The 26,546-nt window shown below is 42.1% G+C and overlaps 1 protein-coding gene and 1 pseudogene across 1 annotated transcript in view; one reads left to right on the top strand and one right to left on the bottom strand.

Moving 5' to 3' along the window:
* Nucleotides 1-273: 273 nt before the first annotated feature.
* Nucleotides 274-26,546, bottom strand: part of LOC126263199 (UDP-glycosyltransferase UGT5-like) — a 62,759-nt gene continuing 36,486 nt past the window's right edge. The window contains exons 4-6 of the mRNA XM_049960260.1: nucleotides 11,805-12,027; nucleotides 8,046-8,265; nucleotides 274-1,541 (exon numbers count right to left, since the gene is read on the bottom strand). Of these exons, the coding sequence (XP_049816217.1) occupies nucleotides 1,265-1,541; nucleotides 8,046-8,265; nucleotides 11,805-12,027 (720 nt within the window). The 3' untranslated portion in view covers nucleotides 274-1,264. The remainder of the gene's footprint in view (nucleotides 1,542-8,045; nucleotides 8,266-11,804; nucleotides 12,028-26,546) is intronic.
* On the top strand, nucleotides 18,007-18,124 carry LOC126263910 (5S ribosomal RNA; annotated as a pseudogene).

Raw genomic sequence — 26,546 nt, forward strand, 5'->3', positions numbered from 1 at the left:
TTGATCTTGATGGTGTGAACCTTTGTGATCACTGTGATGTGCCATTTTTCATTCAGTGTTCATGGTGCAAGTTAATAGTTTATTTTGAACATTTCTTGAATGACGGTAATGTCCATTTCGTGAAGTGTAATACATACATCTCACAGATGGTTGATCTCTGCATCTCCCGGACACTCATTTTCCTTCGCCCTCCTGATGCTCACATCCAGTCATTAGGAACTAATATTTTTCCTGTCATAATTGTTAACACAACACTTTTAAATGAGCCTTACTAAACACTGAACTTGTGACCTTGCACTCAAGGAGTTGTTAGAATATTTCTCATATGTGTGGGACCCGTAAGAAAGAGGAATAACAGAGGATATTAAAAGTATATAAAAAAAAGAGCAGCACAAATAGTCAAAGGTATATTTGACTCCTAGGAGAATTCCACAGAAATGCTGAAACATCTGAACTGGTATAAACTTGAAGATAGATGCCAGTTATCCCATGAAAGTCTATTTACAAAGTTTCAAGAACCAGTATGAAGTAAAGGATTTAGGAATAGACTTTAGCTCCCTATGTATCTCCCATGTTGACTCTGCCAAGACAAGATTTCACTAATCACAGCATTCACAGAAGCATTTAAGCATTCAACCCTCCTACATCCCATATGGTATTGGAATGGCCAGTGAGATAGGTATCTGATGAATTTGGCATTAACAAGGCTAGTGCTCATGCCATCATTCACAAGGATAGGGTAAGTGGAGGATGTGACAGGTAGAAGACATCACAACTGGTAACTGCTAGAGATTTCATTGCCTCATGTATCTGTAGAATCGTCTTTCCTGCAAATCATCATAATACAGGGTGAGGCTTGGTACAACCAGTTCCATTCAAAGCTGGGTCGGCCATCACAGTAGTCTCAGTACACAGCTCTTGCATCACATTTCAATGGATATCGAATATCTGACATCGATGCTACACTCAATTCCAGATGAAACCTTTCCAGAGTTTCCACCAGAGGAGTAACTGATGCTGAAAGTGTTTTTCAGCTAATGTAAATAATTTTGAAATTGAATACACATACCACATTTTGCCCATACTTTCTATGCTGTCGCAATACCACCCAAAGAACGTATTGGGCTACCCTTGTAGAATTTTATTTACTAAGATGCCTTTCATTAAATAGAAAATGCTTTTGGAGATGTCGGGAAGGCTGTTCCCATATTCCTTGGTAAAGGAGATAGCGATCTGCTGAAAGTGTTGAGACAAATTTCACTGATCAGTTAGTTTTAACTTTCTGTTTTTGGCTGAAATTGCGTTTAAGGTATGATGTGAGTTGGCAGAAGATAAGGCACAGAGTCAGTGCCACTGCCACCAGGAAGGTGGCAACATCGAGGAGCAGGAGCTCGTACCAGGTGAGGTCAAGGGCGGCGGACCTGAGATGTGGTGCCCCCTGGTGGCGCAGCACGTACTCCACCCAGTAGACCGCCTCCTCCAGTGGCGGCCGAGGGCGGTCGCGGAACAGCAGGGACAGATGCTTCGCCTGCTCCCGATACCTGCACACAGTGAGCAACTGATGTGGCATGAAATGGAGCTTACTTAACATCACTGATGAACTAAGTGACTCCTATTCACAAACACATATTCATATTTTTAAGTGTGTTGTTTTACTTCCACATAACACATGAAGGTAAGGTACTATAATAATATGGTACCAGAAATGTAAATGAAAAATGTATGAGACAGTAATACAGAATATCTGCATTATTTGTATTTTTTAATATATTTTTGTATCGATTTTTTTACACGTTTCTTGTGTAACATAGAAATGTACACTGTACAACACCATTGAAGGATCACAATTTAGAAATGCTGCAATTGCCTCTTGTTGTGACGGATAAGTTTGAAATTTGGCTCAAAAGTGTCTACGATCTTCCTCTGTAATGGTGCAAAAGTGTGGCACCCTGTAATGTTACCCTCAGGCCCAGCGATGCCGCAGACGGATAGGTGTCGACACTGCGTAAATGTGGCCATATGATTTCCTAGGAGATTCAGCATTTTCTCTAAAGAAATATCTCATGAGGCCTTTCCTGAAAGGTTAGTGACTGTAGATGATGCTAAAGACACATGCAGCAACCAATTATCTTGGAAAAAAATAGTGGTAGAATGTGCTTTTGAGTCTACATAGTTTGTTCTGTGATGATGCTACAAACTTTCAAGAATGGTGGGAAAGAGTAACTGTATCTATTTGAGGCAAGAGACCCTGGTCGAGAAACGACTGAGTCAAAAGTTATAAGAGAAAATCGTTCTGGCAACTCTGACAGTGGACTTCTTCTATCCAAGGTCCTTGCTTTCCTATTTTGGGAGGAGGTACTATAGACTGAAACAACAAAACCATTCCCAGTAAACACGGGCTCTAAAATGCTTACCTTAGGAGCAATGAGAACTTATTCAGCAGAAGAGGTTTCACAGTTGTGAAGGTGAACAAGCGGTCATAGGTCTTAGGACATGCATCTCAGACCCAATGTTTACTAGACATATTTTTCTTCTTTTGGCCCACACTAACACCTTGCAAAATATGGAAATCAAAGAGATTGCAGTAGAAGAGGTCCACAGTCAGAAGTATGAGCACAATTTTCACTTGTAACTTTTGACTCAGTCATTCCTGGTCCAGGGTCTCTTACCTCAAACTGAGATGTATACCCTTCACTCTGTCATGCCTGAAAGCTTGTGACATCATCACGGTATCATCCTTTATAACATCTAAAATTGAAATTTTGCATAAACCTATCAAAACCAGTGTAGAAAATGCAGTACGTATTGTGAACGCTACAACTGTATTACACATTGCGTGAGATCTTTAATCAATAAATGAGACCAACACTGCAATTTTTTCCAGGATTTATACCAAAATATATCAAAAACTGCACAACAATTTACAAAACAGATATAATGTTTCATCGTGAGCAGTCTTGAAGGTGAGGCAAAAATTTTAAATTGTATTCTGAACCAAATACTATACAAAGATTGCAAAATATGATTATTAATAAATCTGTTGTGTGTACTTATGTATAGTACCAATTACTTTGGAAACTTACATGCTTTCTCATATGATATTAAAAGGTATTATAATTTTTATTTCTCTTGTCTGTACTTCATAGATATGTGCTTCTGTGTATGAGATGGGCGACCATGTGGAATTGGCACTTTGTGAATTGTAGAAAGTCTTGGTCGCAGTTTAATTTATTGATGTGCTTTGATACATCATCATCATCATCATCATCATCATAGCTTAGCTGTGTTAAAAAGGAAAGGAAGAGTTACAATATGAAAAGCCACAGAGCTATTACACTGATCAGCCAGAACATTAAGTCTACCGACCTACTACTGATATAAACCTGTACAGGCGATAGCAAGTCACCTGGCGAGGAATGACTGCTACTCATGGTGCATGCAGCATCAGTGTGTAGAATGGGGAAGGTGAATGATCTATCTGAGACTGACCAAGGGCAGACTGTGATGGCGTGGAGGCTTGGCATGAGCATCTGGGAAGCTGCACGACTTGTTGGGTGCTTGAGTAGTGCTGTGGTGAGTGAATTCAACACATGGCAAAACCAAGCTGAAACCACAACAAGACATTGTGCAGTTGGACAGCCACCACTCATTATAGATGGTGGATGTCGCAGGCTGGTAAGACTGGTAAGACAGGACAGGGGCGTACTGTGGTGGAACTAACATCACACTTTATTGCTAGGCATAGCACAAACATGTCTGAACTAAAGTGCAGCAAACTCTCCTAATGATCGACTTCCATAGCCGACGACCAATGCACATGTCAATGTTAACACCACGGCATCAGTAACTACACTGAAATGGGCACCTGACCAAAGGCAAAAGATGCTGGCGCAATGGCAGAGTGCTACACAATCTGATGAATTCTGATACTTTCTTCATCATGCCTAAAGGAGGGCGTGAATCCGTTGTCTTCCAGAAGAATAGCTCCTTGACACCTGTACTACAGGATGGAGACAAGCACGTGGCAGCTCCATTACGCTCTGGGGAACATTCACATGGACATGCACGGTTCCAGTGGAGCTCAAGCAAAGTACCATGATGGGCGAGGAGTGTCAAAATTAAAAATATTCCGTGCCCCTAGGTGTCGGTCACCACTACAAATTTTTGTATGGGCCCTCTTGCACGAAAGGTATTGAAAACAGCCAATACATGTATGAAGTCTAGTGCCAAACTGTACATACAGATAAGCAGTGGCATGGAAAACAACTGCCATCAGCAGATGGCATTGGCAACTAATACAGTGCATAAATGATTATCAAAAAATGTAACCAACAGGAGATCATCCACTGAGGATTGATTTGAAAACCATGTAAGAATCATACAGGCATAGTATTTTAAAAATCTATGTGATAGAGAGAATAACTATAAGTAATATAATAAAATATGCAGATTTCATATGGAATGTTAGCTGCTGCAGTTACTAAACATAGAGCAAGTATCAATAAGATTAAATTATAACAACGTGAAAGACATGAAATACATAAGCAATACAATTTATGTTCATAAATGACTACACTGTGAGTGTAGAATGCAACATAGCTTCATACAAATAATCTTATTGATACTTTCCCTGTGTTAAGTAATTGTAGCTACTATGCTTCCGTATGAAATCTGTATACTTTGTTGAATTATGGTATTTATTGCGATCCTGTGCTCCACACAATTTTTTAAAAACAGTATGTCTGCATGATTCCTCTATGGTTTACAAATTGTGTAGTACATAATCGATGTTTGGTGTATGTATCTCTTGTTGGTTATATTGTTTGTTAGTCATTCATGTGCCGTATTAGTTGCCAACACCATCTGATGATGGCACTTGTTTTCCTCACCCCTACTGGTCTCTATGTACAGTCTGGCACTATGCTTTGCACTTGTATGGACTGTTTTCATTACCTTATTTGCCCACTCTCGGCTCAATCTTTTATTCCTTTGTAAGTACTGACCATTGTGCATTAATTGTTTTGTGGGATTTCATATTGTAGTTCTTACTTTTTTTTAACACGGCTATGTTCCAATGATGATGTACCAAAATACGTCAATAAATTAAATTGCTACCAAGACTTTCCACATTTCATTAAGTGCCAATTTTATTTCTCTTGGTCCACAATATAAACGTTCTTAAATAGCTCTGACTAGAATTTCAGACACTTGAACAAAAGGCTACAAAACGTGTCCACTTCGTGTGGAAGTATCAAACTGAAGGATTGCGTCTGCTTCGTTGCATCGCACTGTAATGGGATGTCCTCCTCTAGCATTACATTTCCTCAACTGTAGTAGTCGATACTAGTAATATTTTTCTAATTTTGGACAAGTCAGTATTATCTCAGCTGTTTTTCTGAAAAATATCATATAATTTTATACACAATATGTTACATTTCAAACTAAAATTTATGAATAGGAATTGTTTTTGGGATGTTATAATTGATAAATACTAGTTCTGAATATACAGTTAAAATTATTTTTTTTTAGATATATTTGAAATTATGAATTATTTGGCACACTTAACATTTTTGTTATTAATTACACAATCTAGTACCGTTTATTATGTTTATTTCTAGATTCATTTATAAAATAATTATCGAAACTAATATAAATTCATTTGTCAAGAAAAACTGTAAACCATTTGGAATATTGTTATTACTACAAAGTGAAGTATGTAGTAGTAAACATGCTTCTGATGTGATTGGACGTATTTTTGTATTTAAGGAAAACAATGGAATTTTGGCTTTGTTAATAGGAAAAATCAAAAGACTGTGTGGTATACTAAAATGTGACAAAATAAATTAACGTAAAAACAAAAATTTTGCTGCAACAATCTTCAAAATTATTTAGATCAATTCAACCATGAGGACCTGAAATGCGATAATTTCAGCTTCAAGAATCAGACCCCTAGGCAAGAAGAGCTGGAGCAAACTCTACAAGAAAAGAAGAGTAAACTAAAAAGTTTATTGTAATCTTACTCTTCTCAAATCTTCAGAAATGACTTTGCACACTGTGGACAACAGCTGAAACTAAGAAGGAGGGGGTAGATTACAGCGCTTCGCCCGATGCCCCATGCGTTTGCGCTCACATGGGAGACAACTCAACCGTTGGCCACTGATAATTCTGTGTGGTCATCATGCCGCACCTCATTCGCAACAGTTTGTTCACACAGGACAGTGCGTTATCAGTTCCCAAAGTATTCATGCAAACCGCAGCCGTGGTTAACTTTAGTGAAATGGCCATACTTTGTACCGGTGAAGAAGTATACGAGAAGGATGGAAGTGAAGCAGGGCGCTCTTGTCTTCATATGCCAGGAAAGTGCAGAATTATTCAGAAACACATAACAAATGTGGATCTTCTAATGTAAGATGCGCTTAAGCTTAACATACACAATAAATCATTTTCATCGTAGAGATCGGCCTACATTATATAAGCTTTGCATGACACTGTGTGACACTGAACTTTTAAGGCAGTTAAACATCATTGCAAGTGGTTCTGCAGAGCCTTGGTTTTAAATACAAAAATACTTCAGTCCATAAAACATTTCCTGTGACGTGTGTAACATACAACAGCATCAACCACCACTACTCACTAGTTGTTAACATGTCAGATCATGTAGTTATTGTGAGGACAGTGTCAGATAACCAATGAAACTGAGAAATTACAGTTTTATTTTATCTGTCTTGAGTTTGCTTTTAGAAGTTAGCTTTAATTTCTATGAACAAAGTGAGTATGGTTAATAGCTCTGCCACAAGGTGCTAACCGCTGTTTTCACAAGATACATTGTACATCATGAGGTTGTGTTTAGGTTAGGATACGAATTTAAATTCGTGCAACAAAATGTGTCATTTGCCGCAGTTCACTCATTGGTCAGCTGTCAACAGAGCATATGGCATTCCCTCCATGCCTCATGGTGGCTGGTTGCAACATTACTCCACATTACACATAACAGCACTTGTCCAATGACATACCTTGTCGGTGTGTCGCCTATTACTCAGTTGCAGCTGATGTGGCAATATTGCAGCCGCAAGCGACAGGCGTCAACTAACAGGTAACAACTGTAATCAGACTATAGTACTGAATTGGTAGAAGGGGCAAAAATTGGAAGGCTTCAGCTGATAGTCATTTGTTTGTGCCTGCAGCCAATGTTACCTAGCTTAGAGTACTGTTTGAGGAAGTTCCATATTGGTACAACAATTCTAATTTTCGCTTGAGACAGCAATCGGTTTCATTTTCAAAACAAATAAAACCTTAGTTCTAAATAATATACTTACTCTGAAACTGGTAATCTGATTCTGAAGAGTAAAACACCTTGGAATTTGTACATTTTACAACTACGATAGTGGCAGCAGAAATTACTGTAGTTTCTTTTGTGAAAGTGAAGTTGATACCAATATCTCTGTAATTTATATAACTATGAAATGACAGTGCATGTCAGAATGAAATTTTCACTCTACACGGAACTGATACGAAACCTCCTGGCAGATTAAAACTGTGCACTGGACCGAGACCTCTGCCTTTCCTGGGCAAGTGCTCTACCATGTGAGATATCCAAGCACAACTCACAGCTTTAATTCTGCCAGTACCTTGTCTCATTCCTTTGAAACTCCTCAGTCTAGCACACAGTTTTAATCTGCCAGGAAGTCTCACGTTAAAAGTCATTTGGTAAGGATTTTTTCACAGTTTTTTAGGTGAAAACAGACTCTCGATATCTTAACTGGTTCCAGAAATAGTTGAAGCGAACAGCTTACCTGAATCACACTTGCATGATCTTATCCATTTGTCAATTAAGACAAGTTCCCTTTCCAGTCTTGTGAGACCACCTCTGAGGTAGTGCTAACATCAAGGTGAGGTAATTTAGTGTAATAGGAAAGGGCTTCTACCATAAAAAATTCTTACAAGTTTTAAGAATATTTGAGATAGGCCAACACTGGGTGATGAAGGTTGGTGAGAATGTAGGACACAGTGAATGTTTCGGATGCAGAGCGGGCTGGCGGCTTTACCTGGTGTCGTTGACGAGAGCATCGAGCGCGGCCCTCAGCGTCTGTGTGGTGAGGTCCTCAAAGTGCAGGCAGATTCCGCTGCCTGAGGCAGCGACCCTCTCTGCATTGAGGTACTGGTCGGCAAACAGAGGCACCGCCAGCACTGGTACACCTGCCATCACAGCCTCCTGGATGCCCATCAGTCCACCATGCGTTATGAGGACGTGCACGTTTTGGTGGTCTGAAACCGAGAGTGACTCATTTTTATGACCACTCTCCCCTTGAATGAGAAGTGCTCTGAACATTCCCCATCTTCTACAATGTAGTGACACACTTCTGAATAGAATAGATATCCTGACAGCAAATTTGTCCCACCCCAACTAAAACACAAACAGTTCCATATCGTCACACATATATATCACAAAAAGTGCCTAGAGGAGGAAAGGAACACACGCCTAAGTCTCTGCGACTCAGGGCACAGAATACCGTAAGGAATATCAGGGTGCGCATGGATACATATGGGGTTGTTGTAATTGAACTCTGGCTACTTGAAAAGGCCCCTGTGAAAACCAAGAGGTCGCCAGACAATGGAACTTCCTGGAAACATTTGTAAGTGCATGCAGAAGAGAAATTCTGAATGAAACACTGAAAGAAACAAATTTTAAATTCCACATGATAGGGTATAATTTTTTAATAGCATGTTGACATTCCATAATACAAACGTTGCTCACTGTGACGACTATTTGCATCCACGTCATCCTGGAATCGCATTATAGATTGCTCTGTTGTTGACCATAACATTTCAGGTGGGGTTTTGGCTACCTCCCTCTCTATTCTGATCTTCAACATCCAGCATTCTCAGCCATGGCAACAGGAAATTCTTCAAGAAGTTTTTCGGAAAGAAGGTTTTAGGAAACAGCGGTCATGCGAGACACAGCTGGCTCTCTTTGTGCATGATATACAACAGGCTCTAGATACCGGCTCCCAGATTGATGCCATATTTCTCGACTTTCAAAAGGTGTTCGACTCAGTTCTGCACTATCGCTTGCTCCAAAAAGTGAGCGCTTATGGTCTATATGATGACATATGTGATTGGATAGAAAGTTTTCTAACAGACAGCAGAGGGTGACTTCAACAGAAACAAGCGTAAATTCAGGTATGCTCCAGGGCAGCGTAATATGTCCGCTGATTTTTACGATTTACATAAACAATTTGGTTGATGGTATTGATAGCGGCATTAGACTGTTTGCCTATGATGCTGTAGTCTACAGGAAAGTAGTATCACATGAAAGTTGTGAATGAATCATTGAGGATTTGCAGAAAATAAATGAGTGGTCTAATGACTGGCAATTATCTCTCAATATTAGTAAGTGTAACCTACTGCGTATAACAAGGCGAATATCCCCATTAATGTACGAATACAAAATAAATGCCCAGCCTTTGGAAGCGGTAACATCCATCAAGTATCTAGGTGTGACTATTCGAAATGATCTCAAATGGAATGATCAGATTACACAAGTAACGGGCAAGGCAAGCTCTAGATTGCAGTTTATTGGTAGAATCCTGAATCGATGCAGGCATTCAAGAAAGGAAATTGCTTACAATATGTTAGTTCATCCAGTATTAGAGTATTGTTCGTCTGTATGGGACCCTTACCAGTTGGGTCTGATCCAGGATTGAGAAGGTCCAAAGAATAGCGGCAAGACTCGAGACGGGTAAATTTAGCCATCGTGAGAGCATTACAAATATCATAGAAAGTTTGAAGTGGGACACACTGGCAGCTAGACGACGCGCTAAACGGAAGGGGTTGCTCACTAAATTCCGAAGTCTGGTCTTCGCCGAGGATGTAGAGCATATATTATTACCACTAACTTTCAAATCGCGCAATGATCACCATTCAAAGATAAGGGAAATAAGAGCTCGTACTGAGGCGTTCAGACAGTCGTTTTTCCCTCGCGCAATCCACTAGAGGAACAGAGGGGGGGAAATATGACTTTGGCACGAATTGTGCCCTCCGCCACCCACTGCTTGGTGGATAGTGGAGTATATAAGTAGATGTATTTAGATATAGATATAGAAGAATTTGTGGTGCAATTGGCTGTTGGCCTCTCCCATGAGCAATTCCCAAATCGCCATTTAATTCAAACTTCCGAAACATGTTCTTCAACCCTGGTGCAGAAAGAAGACCTCTTTGTATTCCTTTGTGGCGTCGATACTCATGAAGAGCAGCACCACTACTGATGTTGTTTTGATAAAACAGCTTCACAACTAAGGCCTTGCTCATCTTGTCCAGACTCATGTTGACTGTCTCCAACCGTAATTCACACTGATGCACACGGTTCCGCTCCACATTGCCATACCAGTACCACTGCTTAAAGGCAAGTCATGACACTAACACTACTAACAACATAAATCCTGCGGTGCATAGTCTGAACATGATTCCTATAAAGTTTGCTACACATATGGTATATAGTTTTTGTCTACATTGGCTCAGTAGCGAAAGTTTCACGATAACCATCCCGTAGACTATCTGGTCAAATGTATCCGGACACACACATAATAATTCAGAATTGACCCAAAATGCCAAGAGAGGTGGACTCGCTACTATGAAAGAAGGCAGGGACTATTGTGTTGTTTGCAGAGAGGTAGTGACAGCAGCATAAATCCGTGAGAAGAGCTCAATGACTTCCTTGTTGACTTCTCATTGGATCCACCTGAGTAACTAATCTGTCAGTGACATGAAACTTCCTGGCAGATTAAAACTGTGTGCTGGACCGAGAGTCGAACTCGGGACCTTTGCTTGTCGCTGAGTCTTGCTGGTACATTTAGCCTACAGCATCGCTGCTCACCATGCTTCTCACTGCGACCCTCGCCAGGTGAGGATATGGAGCTGGTTTATGTTTAAAGCTGTGACCATCGCCATATGTCCTGAAAGTTGAGCTGTGATTGGCTGCTTAAACATCAATCAAGCTTTGCCATTGTTTAGAGTAGTGTTCCTCATTTACATGGATGTCAGACACCATACATTCACAATCTGCTAATGGCTGTGAAGTCCATTCCTATTGTTCATGATAGGCTTTCTTTATGATCTGTTTGCCTACAGAGTGTGGGAAAAATGACTGCTTAAATGCATCTGCATACGTTGTAATTAGTTTAATCTCATCTTTGTGAACCCTACAAGGGTGAACCCTACATAGGGGCTGTAGTATATTCTTAGATTTCTTACTAAATACTGGTTCTTAAAGCTTTGTAAGCAGTGTTTTGCGAGAGTTTCATCTTCAGACATTAGCCAGCATTAGCATAATTTCGCATGGAACAAACAAACATGTAACGATATGTGCTGCACTTTTCTGTATAGTTTAATATCCTATTTGGTAGGGATCCCAATCACTTAAGCAATATCTTAGGATGGGTAGTATCAGGATTTTGTAAGCAATTTCCTTTGTAGACTGGCTGCATTATCCCAATGAACTACTAATGTAACCTTCATTCACAGACAGTAGTGTTTTCTCGGGAGCTTACAAGATGGTTTCGAGCGTGAGAACTGCAAGCGACAATTTGAAACATCCACGTATTTAAGTCTTTTTTGGGTTCAAATCTGACCAGATGCATACATCACACACACTTCTTGCTGGATAATGTTAGGTGTAATAATTGTTGTAAATTTGTCTGTTTCACCTAATTAATTCCCAGAATTAAACAGAATTCCCTGTGATGAGAATGCCTGCCACTGGAATAAAACAGTATTTACGGACTGGCTGCCTTGCTGGGAACTCTTACTGAGTATGTCATTCTGCGGCATCCACGTCTCTGCCCTGACGTTGGGTGGCAGCGGTGGCAGAGAGGACGGGTCCACCCTCCACAGGACGTTCTGCGGCACCGCAGCAAAGGCATCGATGATGGAGCGCAGCTTCTCCGCCGGTAACGAGCTGGTCTTCACCATGGAGCCCAGGCTGAAGTAGATCACTCCGTGACGGCTCTTGTCGATGTACGAACGCAAGTCCTAAACAGAACCGGCACTTGAATGTAAAAAGAATGTGTTCACTCTGTGTATAAAGACGTGGAAGTAAAATGTCTGAGAGACAGCAGAAATATTTTCAAATACAGGGTGTTATGAAAAGGTACGGCCAAACTTTCGGGAAACATTCCTCACACACAAAGAAAGAAAAGATGTTATGTGGACATGTGTCCGGAAATGCTCAATTTCCATGTTAGAGCTCATTTTAGTTTCGTCCACCTACGCTCAATGGAGCACGTTATCATGATTTCATACGGGATACTCTACCTGTGCTGCTAGAACATGTGCCTTTACAAGTACGACACAACATGTGGTTCATGCGCGAGGGAGCTCCTGCACATTTCAGTCGAAGTGTTCGTACGCTTCTCAACAACAGATTCGGTGACCGATGGATTGGTAGAGGCGGACCAATTCCATGGCCTCCACGCTCTCCTGACCTCAACCCTCTTGACTTTCATTTATGGGGGCATTTGAAAGCTCTTGTCTACGCAACCCCGGTACCAAATGTAGAGACTCTTCGTGCTCGTATTGTGGACGGCTGTGATACAATACACCATCCTCCAGGGCTGCATCAGCGCATCAGGGATTCCATGCGACAGAGGGTGGATGCATGTATCCTCGCTAACGGAGGGCATTTTGAACATTTCCTGTAACAAAGTGTTTGAAGTCACGCTGGTACGTTCTGTTGCTGTGTGTTTCCATTCCATGATTAATGTGATTTGAAGAGAAGTAATAAAATGAGCTCTAACATGGAAAGTAAGCGTTTCCGGACAAATGTCCACATAACATATTTTCTTTCTTTGTGTGTGAGGAATGTTTCCGGAAAGTTTGACCGTACCTTTTTGTAACGCCCTGTATAAGTTAAAGTTGTTTCTCCTTACGAACTCCTGTACCATGAAGGAGTCTGAGTAGACTTAAGGAGAAAATACAAACTCATAACTGCCTAACACATTAGCAGGGCGCAAAAAATAAAAAAATGGGACCAGAAAGAATTTCGTGTACCTTAAGACAGGCAAACCAACTTACATCATCTGCCCCTACTGCAGACGATGTAAGAAAAAAGAAAAGACGCACCACAAAGGAATTACCCGAATGGGACGGAAATCGGTAGATGTGATGTACATGTACAGGCAAACAAATGATTACATATTCAGAAAAAATTGAATAATTTAGTCAAGAGAAAGAGGTTCACAAACTGTGCAGTGAATAACGTGTTGGTCCACCTCTGGCCCTTACGCTCGCAGTTATTCGGCTTGGCATTGATTGATAGAGTTCTTGGATGTCCTTCTGAAGGAGGCTTGGACGGGTGGCCATCCAGTCTGCCGAGCGCCTTTGGCAAGCGGGTGCACTCAGCCTTTGTGAGGGAAACTGAGGAGCTACTTCATTGTGAAGTAGCAGCCCCGGTCTCGTTAACTGACATAGTGCATAGTCGTGTAGTGACCACATGCCTCTCCATATCTGCATCCAGCGGCGCCTGTGGGCTGTGGATGACACGGCAGCCGGTCAGTGCCGTTGGATCCTCATGGCCTGTTCGGGCAGAGTTTTTTCTTTTTTTTTGTCACATTAATGTGACCACCTGTCAAAAGCCTGAATAATCACCTTTTACAGTGTGGACCGTTGCGAGACATGTAGGAAGAGAGCTGTTGACGTTCTGGAAGGTACTGGCAGGGATGTGGAGCCATGACGACTTCAGTGCTGGCTGCCCTAGGTTTCTCGGTTGAGAATCCGTGGTGTGTACAGCCCAATTGAGATGGTCCCACAAATTCTCGATTGGGTTTAAATCCGGGGAGTTTGGTGTCCAGGAGACTACGGTAAATGCGTGCTGGTTCTCTTCAAAAAATGGCTCTGAGCACTATGGGACTCAACTGCTGAGGTCATTAGTCCCCTAGAACTTAGAACTAGTTAAACCTAACTAACCTAAGGACATCACAAACATCCATGCCCGAGGCAGGATTCGAACCTGCGACCGTAGCGGTCTTGCGGTTCCAGACTGCAGCGCCTTTAACCGCACGGCCACTTCGGCCGGCGGTTCTCTTCAAATCACACGTGTATACGGCAAGCTGTGTGAGACGTTGCATTGTGCTGTGGCTAGATTCCAACGTGCCAAGGAGAAAGAAACTGCATGTACGGGTGGACATGGTCCTCGAGGGTAGATGCATATTTGTGTTGATCCGCTGTGCCTTCCAGAATGACGAGGCCATGCAGGGAATACCACTAAAACACTCCCCAGACCATAATGCTCCCTCCGCTGCCTTGGAACCTTTCAACAATACAGCAGGATGTTTTCTCTGATGAAGCATAAACAGACCATCTCAGTGGACGTCCAGTTGTGGTACTGGCGTGCAAATTCCAGCCTTCGTCGCCGATGTACAGCAGTCAGCACGGGTGTACGAACCACGAGCCTGTCTCGGAGGCCCATACGCAGCAAGATTTGCTGAACAGTCGTTGAGCCGCCGCCCGTACACATCTCTGCAGCTGTCATTCAGCCTTGACATCTACGGCGCATGATGCACCCTTTGGCCAGGAAGCTAATGATCATGCTCTTTTGGAATTGAGGTGAATCGCCCCGTTTCCGCATCACAATGACTGCACTGTTACTCGCACCCCCGTACCCCCTCCCCCCCCCCCTCCCATTTTTTATATGCACTCAAATGCCAGTACTGCTGTGGTGTCACCGCCAGACACCACACTTGTTAGGTCGTAGCCTTTAAATCGGCCGCGGTTCGTTAGTATACGTCGGACCCGCGTGTCGCCACTATCAGTGATTGCAGACCGAGCGCCGCCACACGGCAGGTCTAGTCTAGACTCTGGTTCACTGTTTACAGACGCTCTAATTTGCCGACACGACAGTTTAGCATAGCCTTCAGCTACGTCATTTGCTACGACCTAGCAAGGCACCATATTCAGTTACTATTCTGAACAGATAATATTGTGACTCATGTACCGTCAAGAGCGACGTTCATCATTAATGGATTAAAGTTAAGTATGAAACTAATTACGTCCGCTTTCTGAATTCTAACTCCTTGTCATGTTCCAGACCTCACGTCAGTATAGTTCTTCCCTCCTCACGCCAGCCTGCCTGAGCTAAAAAGCGTGCACTTCGGCCTCCTCTAGTAACACGGTGTTGGCTCTTCAGCCAACACAACTACTGCCACCTTCCGTCTGTGAATGGTTATTTCACGTTGACGTCAAACATAGGCAGTGGTCACATTAATGTCATTGGATCATGTACACTGACGGAAAAGAAACGCAGCACCAAGAAAAAGTTGTGGGAAAAGAACGAAAGTTGGTAAGCGTGTTCCTACATCTGAACAGTGGCGTCTATTCAAATTTCGCGTCAGTAGCGTAAGAGTGGCGCTAGTAGCGCTATTATGAGGATGAAATTCAGGTTTGCTTTAAATACACGCTGTAACGGTCGTGAACGTTCGTTACCTTTGAGACTGGACGTGGTGAGTTGACGTTCGTCAAAAAGGCCTTTAAGGCGACACAGACGCCATTGTCAACACCTCACTGAGTTTCAACGAGGTCGGGTAATAGGGCTACGAGACACTGGTCTTCAGGAGCGCCTCCGATTTGTCATTGCGGTTTGCAGCGAAACCTCTCTAACGTCTGTGGTATCGATATGTGTTGCTGACTTTGGTGTAGCACTGGGATCTCCCGACAATAGAGCAACAGATGTTGTAAAACAAAATCAGCAAACACGAACAAGACTCCACCAACTGAATATTAAAGCAAGGAACACGGTAACTGGTGAGTTGGTGACGCGGCATAAATGACTTAATCAATAAGATTACTTCGAAGAACAACCGACCTAAAACGCCGGGTGATCAAAAAGTCAGTATAAATTTTAAAACGGAATAATGAAGATAGAGAGGTACAAAGTGACACACATGCTTGGAATGACATGGGGTTTTATTAGAACCAAAAAAATTAAAAGTTCAAAAAATGTCCGGCAGATGGCGCTTCATCTGATCAGAAAAGTAATAGTTAGCATAACAAAGTAATACAAAGCAAAGATGATGTTCTTTACAGGAAATGCTCAATATGTCCACCATCAACAATACTGTAGTCGAGGAATAATGTTGTGAACAGCACTGTAAAGCATGTCCGGAGGCATAGTGAGGCATTGGCGTCGGATGTTGTCTTTCAGCATCCCTAGAGATGTCGGTCGATCATGATACACTTGCGACTTCAGGTAACCCCAAAGCCAATAATCGTACGGACTGAGGTCTGGGGACCTGGGAGGCCAAGCACGACGAAAGTGGCGGCTGAGCACACGATCATCATCAAACGACGCGCGCAAGAGATCTTTCACGCGTCTAGCAATTTTTTTTTTTGTTCTAATAAAACCCCATGTCATTGCAAGCATGTGTCAATTTTTACCTCTCTATCTACATTATTCCGTGGTTTATTAAGTTTTCAAATTTATACTGACTTTTTGATCACCCGGTACATCTAACTGCCACGGGAGGAACCCAATAACATTCCTTGGCCGCAACGACGACACGTGGAAGTCCATAGTTTCAACTCAGTGAGTGCCCCGCACACCAACGTAGTCACAACCGTTGTGGCATGTCGCTCTCCTGGTTGATGTCCAGTAGAACTCCATCAGAAAGCTCTCCGCCGACGGCAAGTATCCGTACACGTCGGCCAAGGGGAGGACAAGAGTGCCCTCATTATTGCTTGATTACCTCAGTCTGCAACGCCACCAGGAAATTAAAATCGAACAGTGACGTGCCCATTAGTTAACAACAATCAGGTCGAGACTCACATGCCTGTTACTAAACACTTCATGGTGTTCATTTGTTGAGTCCCCGCATTCGTAACTCAATCCGCGAAAGTTCGTCTGGGCACTTGGTCATCACGTCAGTCGCATATCGCCGTATATCTTCCTTTACAGAGAGGGAAAGCTTTCCACCTCCAAGTTATGTGATGTCACGTAGACGTCCAACATCTTGTCGCCTGCTCGTAATTTCACCATCTTTCAACCACTTCCGATAGATGCTCATGACAGTGGCACGTGAAAATCGGAGCAGCTTCACCATTTTCGAGATGCTCGTTCCCAGACACCAGGCCATAATTTTGTGCCCTTTGCCAGTGTAATTTACACTGAGGTGACAAAAGTCACGGGATATCAATATGCGCATATATAGATGATGGTAGTACAGCGCACACAAGGTATAAAACGGCAGTGCATTGGTGGAGCTGTCATTTGTACTCGGGTGATTCACGTGAAAAGACTTCCGACGTGATTGTGGCCGTACATCGGAAATTAACAGACTTTGAACACGGAATGATAGTTGGTTCTAAATGGTTCAAATGGCTCTGCGCACTATGGGACTTAACATCTTAGGTCACCAGTCCCCTAGAACTTAGAACTACTTAAACCTAACTAACCTAAGGACATCACACACATCCATGCCCGAGGCAGGATTCGAACCTGCGACCGTAGCAGTCCCGCGGTTCCGGACTGAAGCGCCTAGAACCGCACGGCCACCGCGGCCGGCAGTTGCTTCTAGACGAATGGGGTATTCCATTCTGGAAATTGTGAGAGAATTCGGTTTTACGAGATCCACCGTGTCACAATTTTCGAACTCAATGTATGTTCCAAAATCCTGCTGCAAATCGACGTTAATGATGTTGGCCTGTAATTTAGTGAATTACTCCCACAGCCTTTCTTGAATATCGGTTTAACCTGTACAACTTGCCAGTCTTTGGGTACCGATCTTCCGTCGAGTGACTGTCAAGTACGGAGCTATTGCACCAAGCATACTCTGACAGGAACTTAATTGGTATACAGTCTGGACCGGAAGACTTGCTTTTGCTAAGTGATTTAAGTTGCTTCACTACTCTGAGGATATCAACTTCTACGTTTCTCATGTTGGCAGCTGTTCTTGATTCGAATTCTGGATTATTTACTTCGTCTTCTATGGTGAAGGAAGTTCGGAAGGCCGTGTTTAGTACGGCAACGGTCTTGCCGCAGTGGAAGCACCGGTTCCCGTGAGATCGCCGAAGTTAAGCGCTGTCGGGCGTGGTCGGCACTTGGATGGGTGACCATCCAGGCCGCCATGTGCTGTTGCTATTTTTCGGGGTGCACTCAGCCTCGTGATGCCAATTGAGGAGCTGTTGTTGTTGTTGTTGTGGTCTTCAGTCCTGAGACCGGTTTGATGCAGCTCTCCATGCTACTCTATCCTGTGCAAGCTTCTTCATCTACCAGTACCTACTGCAGCCTACATCCTTCTGAATCTGCTTAGTGTATCCATCTCTTGGTCTCCCTCTACGATTTTTACCCTCCACGCTGCCCTCCAATACTAAACTGGTGATCCCTTGATGCCGCAGAACACGTCCTACCAACCAATCCCTTCTTCTAGTCAAGTTGTGCCACAAGCTCCTCTTCTCTCCAGTTCTATTCAATACCTCCTCATTAGTTATATGATCTACCCATCTAATCTAATCGACCGAATAGTAGCGGCTTTGGTTAAGAATACCATCATAACGACCGGGAGATAGGTGCGCTGACCCCACGCCCTTCCTATCCGCATCCTTCCTTGAGGATGACACGGTGGTCGGATGGTCCCGGTAGGCCACTCGTGGCTTGAAGACGGAGTGCTTTTTTGTGTTTAGTAACTCTACTTTCGCAGACTGTCATCGATAGTATTTCCATTGTAATAGCGCAGAGAAGGCATTGATTGCGTCTTGCCGCTGGTATACTTTACTTATGACCAGAGTCTCTTTGGATTTCCTGCCCGGTTTCGAAATAAAGTTTCGTTGTGCAAACTATTATAAGCATCTCACAGTCCGCGCTAAATTTCGAGCTTCTGTAAAAGATCGCCAATCTTGAGGATTTTGCGTTCGTTTAAATTTGGCCTGCTTTTTTAGTTGTTTCTGCAACAGTGTTCAACAGAAAGTTTATAGGTGTGAACGGTGATTACGTGGAAAAGTGAAGTAGATATGCAGTAAAGTATTGCTGTGAATAAAAGCTTTTCTCATGAGCTTTTTTTTTGTGAGCAAACGGACTTTAGTTTTGGAATACATACGCCTCGCAGATAAAATTTGCTAGGTGTTTACGCCAATACAATCCCCCTGCCCCAGCCACTTTCCATTCCCACTAATTAATTAAGCTTATTTCAAGGTGGATATTGAGTTTAGGTTCAGTTGAAAATTCAAGATCGAAAAATCAACCTGTTACACAGTTTACATCAAGCTGTAAAAATTTAGCTTGAATTAAAATAATTTTCCCAAGCTTGAAATAAACTGTAATTTCCCTGGAAGGCTGTACAGCAGATGCGCCCGCAGCATAGCTTCCATAGACGTCCACGGGAAGCGCCACAAGCGTTTATAAGCCTTGCACTGACTGCTAGGTTTACGGCCATTTTACCTTTGTGACGCGCGTTAATGATTGTCGACTGTTGTGAAGTTTGTTTTATACTGGAAAACAGTTCGGTAAGTGTGTGGCGTCTCCTGCCTTACTGCTACACCGGGTCTGAAGAGGATATATAGTGTATTACAGGTACGTTGGTGCATTTTTCTCGAGTGGTACATTAATATTACAAATGTTAAATATTATTACGTAACGTAAAGAAATATATTCTTTTATGTAGAAAAATTGAGCCTGGATGAAAGTGAAATGGATTACCAGCTAAGAATACATATTACAAGTTGTTCAGCAAAAAGAGGTCATTTTAAACTAGCTCTCTAGTACGTAGCACCAATAAATTAAAACTTAATGTTATTTTACCTTTTTAAAATCTCGCCTTTTTATATATATCGCCCTATTACATTTGTTTACTTGTAAGTACTCGCATGTGTCACACCATGAATGAATAATCGTGAAGTGTGAAAAGTTTCTTTGCGAATACAAATAGTAATGACATTTTTTATGTTTAGGTATGACTAACATTTTCTTTTACCTGTTACAGGATCATTATAACGGCAGAAGTCAGCGATATTTGATCCTGCTCTGGTCTGTGTGCTGGGGCCGGAGGGGCTTCAGAAAAATTAAATTTTAAAATAAAACAATTTTAAACACTTTGAAAATAAAAAATTTAAACATACATGTCTTGATAATTTTTTTCACACCATTTCCATTCTGATATTTACTTAATTAATTAGGTTCAATAAATTCAGATTAATAATTATATAGCTTAAAACAAGCTGTAAATACCAGGCTGTATTCCACGTGTGTAGATACAGCTGGAGCCACACTTGATAAGTCAAGCTTGAAATATAGCTTGAACTCTTGCAGCTTTGATGTTTGTTTCAAGCTTGAATCCATCTCACAGGCCTGAATATTCCAGCTTTGATCAAGCCTATATACTTGAACTTTACATCTGGAAACAAGTTTGAAACCGGCTTACTGTGCTATCTCTTTCCTGTGTGACAATGGTCGTAATGTTTTGGCTCATCAGCGGGCACCGCATGCAATAGGCCCACTTCTCCCACTCCTCTCCTGCTCAGGATCAATAACAAAAGTGAAATGGGAGGGAAACTGGAGCACTGTACCTGTGGCAGCGCCCGGGGTTCCTCGACGTGGAGGCCGCCCACCTGCACGAGAGCCGGCACCGCTGGCAGCGGCTGGTCCCAGCTCGAGTGGCTGTTGACCAGCACCAGGCTGGTGTTGTGCAGCACATCCTGCAATCTGGGTGTGTCTCCGCCCAATACCGCACGCACCTTCTCCTCGAGGAAGGCTTCAGTTATCCACCAGTCAGCGGCGCGTATCGAGAGGTGCACCAGGGTGCTCTGCACTCTGCCCCAGAAGCTGAAGGGCGCCTTCAGATGCAGGTCGTACTGCTCCATGTACGCCGGGTTATACGGATTCCCAATCTGGAAAATACAGCAGAAGGATTTGCAACCACGAGACTTAGCACTCGTATGGAGTGTGGAACAGCTGGCCATCGCAGGGATCAACTGAAACTCAATTATATCGCTGAATGCCGTGCTACACCAGTAGCAGTACCATATGTTCGTCACAATAATATTTTTAGTTGTTACAAACAACTTTCTCAGGAGGGCGACCACAGCTCAGACACATTATGAATAATAATAACAACACTCAATACTCAATAACCCTTCAAATTATCATAAAAGTTACAAAAGTTAAAAAGTCAAGAATGATGAGGTGTTTCCAAAAGGCGCATAGCTGTATGAACGTGCTTTATTCGCAGCTGACGGCTTCATGTCAGTATAGATGCATCATCAGATTTATCTGTCAAAAATACGAATTATTGTGTGAAATTTTTGAAATGACTTGGAGAAGGCTTTTGACAATGTTGACTGGAATACTCTCTTTCAAATTCTGAGGGTGGCAGGGGTAAAATACAGGGAGCGAAAGGCTATGTACAATTTGTACAGAAACCAGATGGCAGTTATAAGAGTCGATGGTCACGAAAGGGAAGCTCTGGTTGGGAAGGGAGTGAGACAGGGTTGTAGTCTATCCCCGATGTTATTCAATCTGTATATTGAGCAAGCAGTAAAGGAAACAAAATAAAAATTCGGAGTAGGACTTAAAATCCATGGAGAAGAAATAAAACTTTGAGGTTCGACGATGACATTGTAATTCTGTCAGAGACAGCAAAGGACCTGGAAGAGCAGCTGAACGGAATGGGCAGACTCTTGAAAGGAGGATATGAGATGAACATCAACAAAAGCAAAACGAAGATAATGGAATGTAGTCGAGTTAAATCTGCTGATGCTGAGGGAATTAGATTAGGAAATGAGATGCTTAGAGAAGTAAATGAGTTTTGCTATTTGGGGAGCAAAATAACTGATGATGGTCGAAGTAGAGAGGATATAAAATGTAGACTGGTAATGGCAAGGAAAAACGTTTCTGAAGAAGAGAAATTTGTTCACATCGAGTATAGATTTAAGTGACAGGAAGTCATTTCTGAAAGTATTTGTATGGAGTGTATGGAAGTGAAACGTCGACGATAAATAATTTAGACAAGAAGAGAATAGAAGTTATCGAAATGTGGTGCTACAGAAGAATGCTGAAGATTAGATGGATAGATCACATAACTAATGAGGAGGTATTGAATAGAATTGGCAAGTAGAGAAATTTGGGCAAAACTTGACTAGAAGAACGGATAGGTTTGTAGGGCATATTATGAGGCATCAAGGGATCACCAATTTAGTACTGGATGGCAGAATGGAGGGCAAAAATCGTAGAGGGAGACCAAGAGATGAATACACTAAACAGATTCAGAAGGATGTAGGTTGCAGTAGGTACTGGGAGATGAAGAAGCTTGCACAGGATAGACTAGCATGGAGAGCTGCATCAAACCAGTCTCTGGACTAAAGACCACAACAACAACAACAACAATACCAATATATAACCATAGTGTTGACACTAATCAAGAAACAATAACGAGTACTCACAACGGTTATATTTCCATAATTTATATGGACAACTACGGAGTCCCAGCTTTCGGAAAGTTACCCACGTTAAAAGTCAGGCCACAAGGCTTGCTTGTCATTGCTTCTTGTTGAATGTCAACACTATGGTTCCGTATTTCTGCAGTTTTAAAAATTCCAAACAGTGATTTGTATTTCTGACAGATAAACTACTTAAACCTAACTAACCTAAGGACATCACACACACCCATGCCCGAGGCAGGATTCGAACCAGCGACCGTAGCGGTCGCGCGGCTCCAGACTGTAGCGCCTAGAGCCGCTCGGCCACTCCGGCTGGCTCTTTATTTAGACCTCGTCTACCCGCTACAACAGCAAACCACAGAGTAATGTCTCCACGCAACAGATAAACACGTGAAACCTGCAGTGAGTGGAATATTGTTCACATTCTATGTAACCTGTACACTAAAACAGCCACGTGGTCTACTCATTCTGTGTCGCTGATGCTGCATGATTAACAGAGCCTCATACATACCCAAACAGGCCGTAATGCATTGTACATGTCTTCAAAAGTATTGTTAAAGGGTAAATAATATGACATACAAACTCGGGGTAAATAATATGACATACAAACTCATTTAAAATAACACAGTTGACTGTCATAATCTCCTCTAGCCTTCCACCCACAAAAAAATGATGAACACCACAAAAAATGGCTCTGAGCACTAAGCGACTTAACTTCTCAGGTCATCAGTCGCCTAGAACTTAGAACTAATTAAACCTAACTAACCTAAGGACATCACACACAACCATGCCCGAGGCAGGATTCGAACCTGCGACCGTAGCGGTCGTTCGGCCCCAGACTGTAGCGCCTAGAACCGCACGGCCACTCCGGTCGGCATGAACACCACACTATGTTCCGCTTCAAACTAAGCAGGTTTTGTTCGAGAATTTTCTTCTATGAATAAAATTGTTGGGTTATTCAGGCGTCCTGTCTTTAAGTGCCTCATTCTGTACGGTTACGAAAGTTGAGTCACTGCTATGTCGTAGACATGAAGAGCAGCAGAACTGGCTTCTTTCTTTTATAGCCTAGCGGCTACCCTGTTATTCAGTATTTAATTTATTTTTGTCATATTCCAGAACTACCAGTTCGCATGTAACAGAATCTTATTAACCAGTAACAACAAGCCGTTAGACAATGGATGTGCTAAGATGATAAAGGAGCTCAAGCTGTAAAGGACAATACATAATCCACCAGTAAGAAAATCTATGCAATCCCTCAAGATCAGCAGTTAAGTCCCATAGTGCTCAGAGCCATCTGAACCAACTACATAAAGTTATCAGATCTTCACAATGTTACATGCAAAAGCCGAGAAAATGGATAGATTTTTATTTACGGCGAATGACGTCAAAATATGAGAGCAGCAGTGTCTTTTTATATTGAGAGATATCCTAAGCGTTCAGCATCATCGCGATCTATTTTTGCGAAGATAATACAAACATATCAGGAACCAGGTAAACGTCGATAAAAATAAAAAACGTGTTGTTGTTGTTGTGGTCTTCAGTCCTGAGACTGGTCTGATGCAGCTCTCCATGCTACTCTATCCTGGGCAAGCTTCTTCATATCCCAGAACCTACTGCAACCTACATCCTTCTGAATCTGCTTAGTGTATTCATCTCTTGGTCTCCCTCTACGATTTTTACCCTCCACGCTGCCCTCCAATGCTAAATTTGTGATCCCTTGATGCCTCAGAACATGTCCTACCAACCGATCCCTTCTTCTAGTCAAGTTGGCCACAAACTTCTCTTCTCCCCAATCCTATTCAATACCTCCTCATTAGTTATGTGATCTACCCACCTTATCTTCAGCATTCTTCTGTAGCACCACATTTCGAAAGCTTCTATTCTCTTCTTGTCCAAACTGGTTATCGTCCATGTTTCACTTCCATACATGGCTACACTCCATACAAATACTTTCAGAAACGACTTCCTGACACTTAAATCTATACTCGATGTTAACAAATTTCTCTTCTTCAGAAACGATTTCCTTGCCATTGCCAGTCTACATTTTATATCCTCTCTACTTCGACCATCATCAGTTATTTTACTCCCTAAATAGCAAAACTCCTTTACTACTTTAAGTGTCTCATTTCCTAATCTAATCCCCTCAGCATCACCCGATTTAATTTGACTACATTCCATTATCCTCGTTTTGCTTTTGTTGATGTTCATCTTATACCCTCCTTTCAAGACACTGTCCATTCCGTTCAACTGCTCTTCCAAGTCCTTTGCTGTCTCTGACAGAATTACAATGTCATCGGCGAACCTCAAAGTTTTTACTTCTTCTCCATGAATTTTAATACCTACTCCGAATTTTTCTTTTGTTTCCTTTACTGCTTGCTCAATATACAGATTGAATAACATCGGGAAGAGGCTACAACCCTGTCTCACTCCTTTCCCAACCACTGCTTCCCTTTCATGCCCCTCGACTCTTATAACTGCCATCTGGTTTCTGTACAAATTGTAAATAGCCTTTCGCTCCCTGTATTTTACCCCTGCCACCTTCAGAATTTGAAAGAGAGTATTCCAGTTAACGTTGTCAAAAGCTTTCTCTAAGTCTACAAATGCTAGAAACGTAGGTTTGCCTTTTCTTAATCTTTCTCCTAATATAAGTCGTAAGGTTAGTATTGCCTCACGTGTTCCAACATTTCTACGGAATCCAAACTGATCTTCCCCGAGGTCCGCTTCTTCCAGTTTTTCCATTCGTCTGTAAAAAATTCGCGTTAGTATTTTGCAGCTGTGACTTATTAAACTGATAGTTCGGTAATTTTCACACCTGTCAACACCTGCTTTCTTTGGGATTGAAATTATTATATTCTTCTTGAAGTCTGTGGGTATTTCGCCTGTCTCATACATCTTGCTCACCAGATGGTAGAGTTTTGTCATGACTGGTTCTCCCAAGACCATCAGTAGTTCTAATGGAATGTTGTCTACTCCGGGGGCCTTGTTTCGACTCAGGTCTTTCAGTGCTCTGTCAAACTCTACACGCAGTATCTTATCTCCCATTTCATCTTCATCTACATCCTCTTCCATTTCCATAATATTGTCCTCAAGTACATCGCCCTTGTATAAACCCTCTATATACTCCTTCCACCTTTCTGCCTTCCCTTCTTTGCTTAGAACTGGGTTGCCATCTGAGCTCTTGATATTCATACAAGTGGTTCTCTTCTCCCCAAAGGTCTCTTTAATTTTCCTGTAGGCAGTATCTATCTTACCCCTAGTGAGACAAGCCTCTACATCCTTACATTTGTCCTCTAGCCATCCCTGCTTAGCCATTTTGCACTTCCTGTCGATTTCATTTTTGAGACGTTTGTATTCCTTTTTGCCTGCTTCATTTACTGCATTTTTATATTTTCTCCTTTCATCAATTAAATTCAATATTTCTTCTGTTACCCAAGGATTTCTATTAGCCCTCGTCTTTTTACCTACTTGATCCTCTGCTGCCTTCACTACTTCATCCCTCAGAGCTACCCATTCTTCTTCTACTGTATTTCTTTCCCCCATTCCTGTCAATTGTTCCCTTATGCTCTTCCTGAAACTCTCTACAACCTCTGGTTTTTTCAGTTTATCCAGGTCCCATCTCCTTAAATTCCCACCTTTTTGCAGTTTCTTCAGTTTCAATCTGCAGTTCATAACCAATAGATTGTGGTCAGAATCCACATCTGTCCCTGGAAATGTCTTACAATTTAAAACCTGGTTCCTAAATCTCTGTCTTACCATTATATAATCTGTCTGATACCTTTTAGTATCTCCAGGATTCTTCCAGGTATACAACCTTCTTTTATGATTCTTGAACCAAGTGTTAGCTATGATTAAGTTATGCTCTGTGCAAAATTCTACAAGGCGGCTTCCTCTTTCATTTCTTCCCCCCAATCCATATTCACCTACTATGTTTCCTTCTCTCCCTTTTCCTACTGACGAATTCCAGTCACCCATGACTATTAAATTTTCGTCTCCCTTCACTACCTGAATAATTTCTTTTATTTCGTCATACATTTCATCAATTTCTTCATCATCTGCAGAGCTAGTTGGCATATAAACTTGTACTACTGTAGTCGGCGTGGATTTCGTGTCTATCTTGGCCACAACAATGCGTT

The sequence above is a fragment of the Schistocerca nitens genome, chromosome 6, assembly GCF_023898315.1.
Source record: "Schistocerca nitens isolate TAMUIC-IGC-003100 chromosome 6, iqSchNite1.1, whole genome shotgun sequence".
Lineage (NCBI taxonomy): Eukaryota > Metazoa > Arthropoda > Insecta > Orthoptera > Acrididae > Schistocerca > Schistocerca nitens.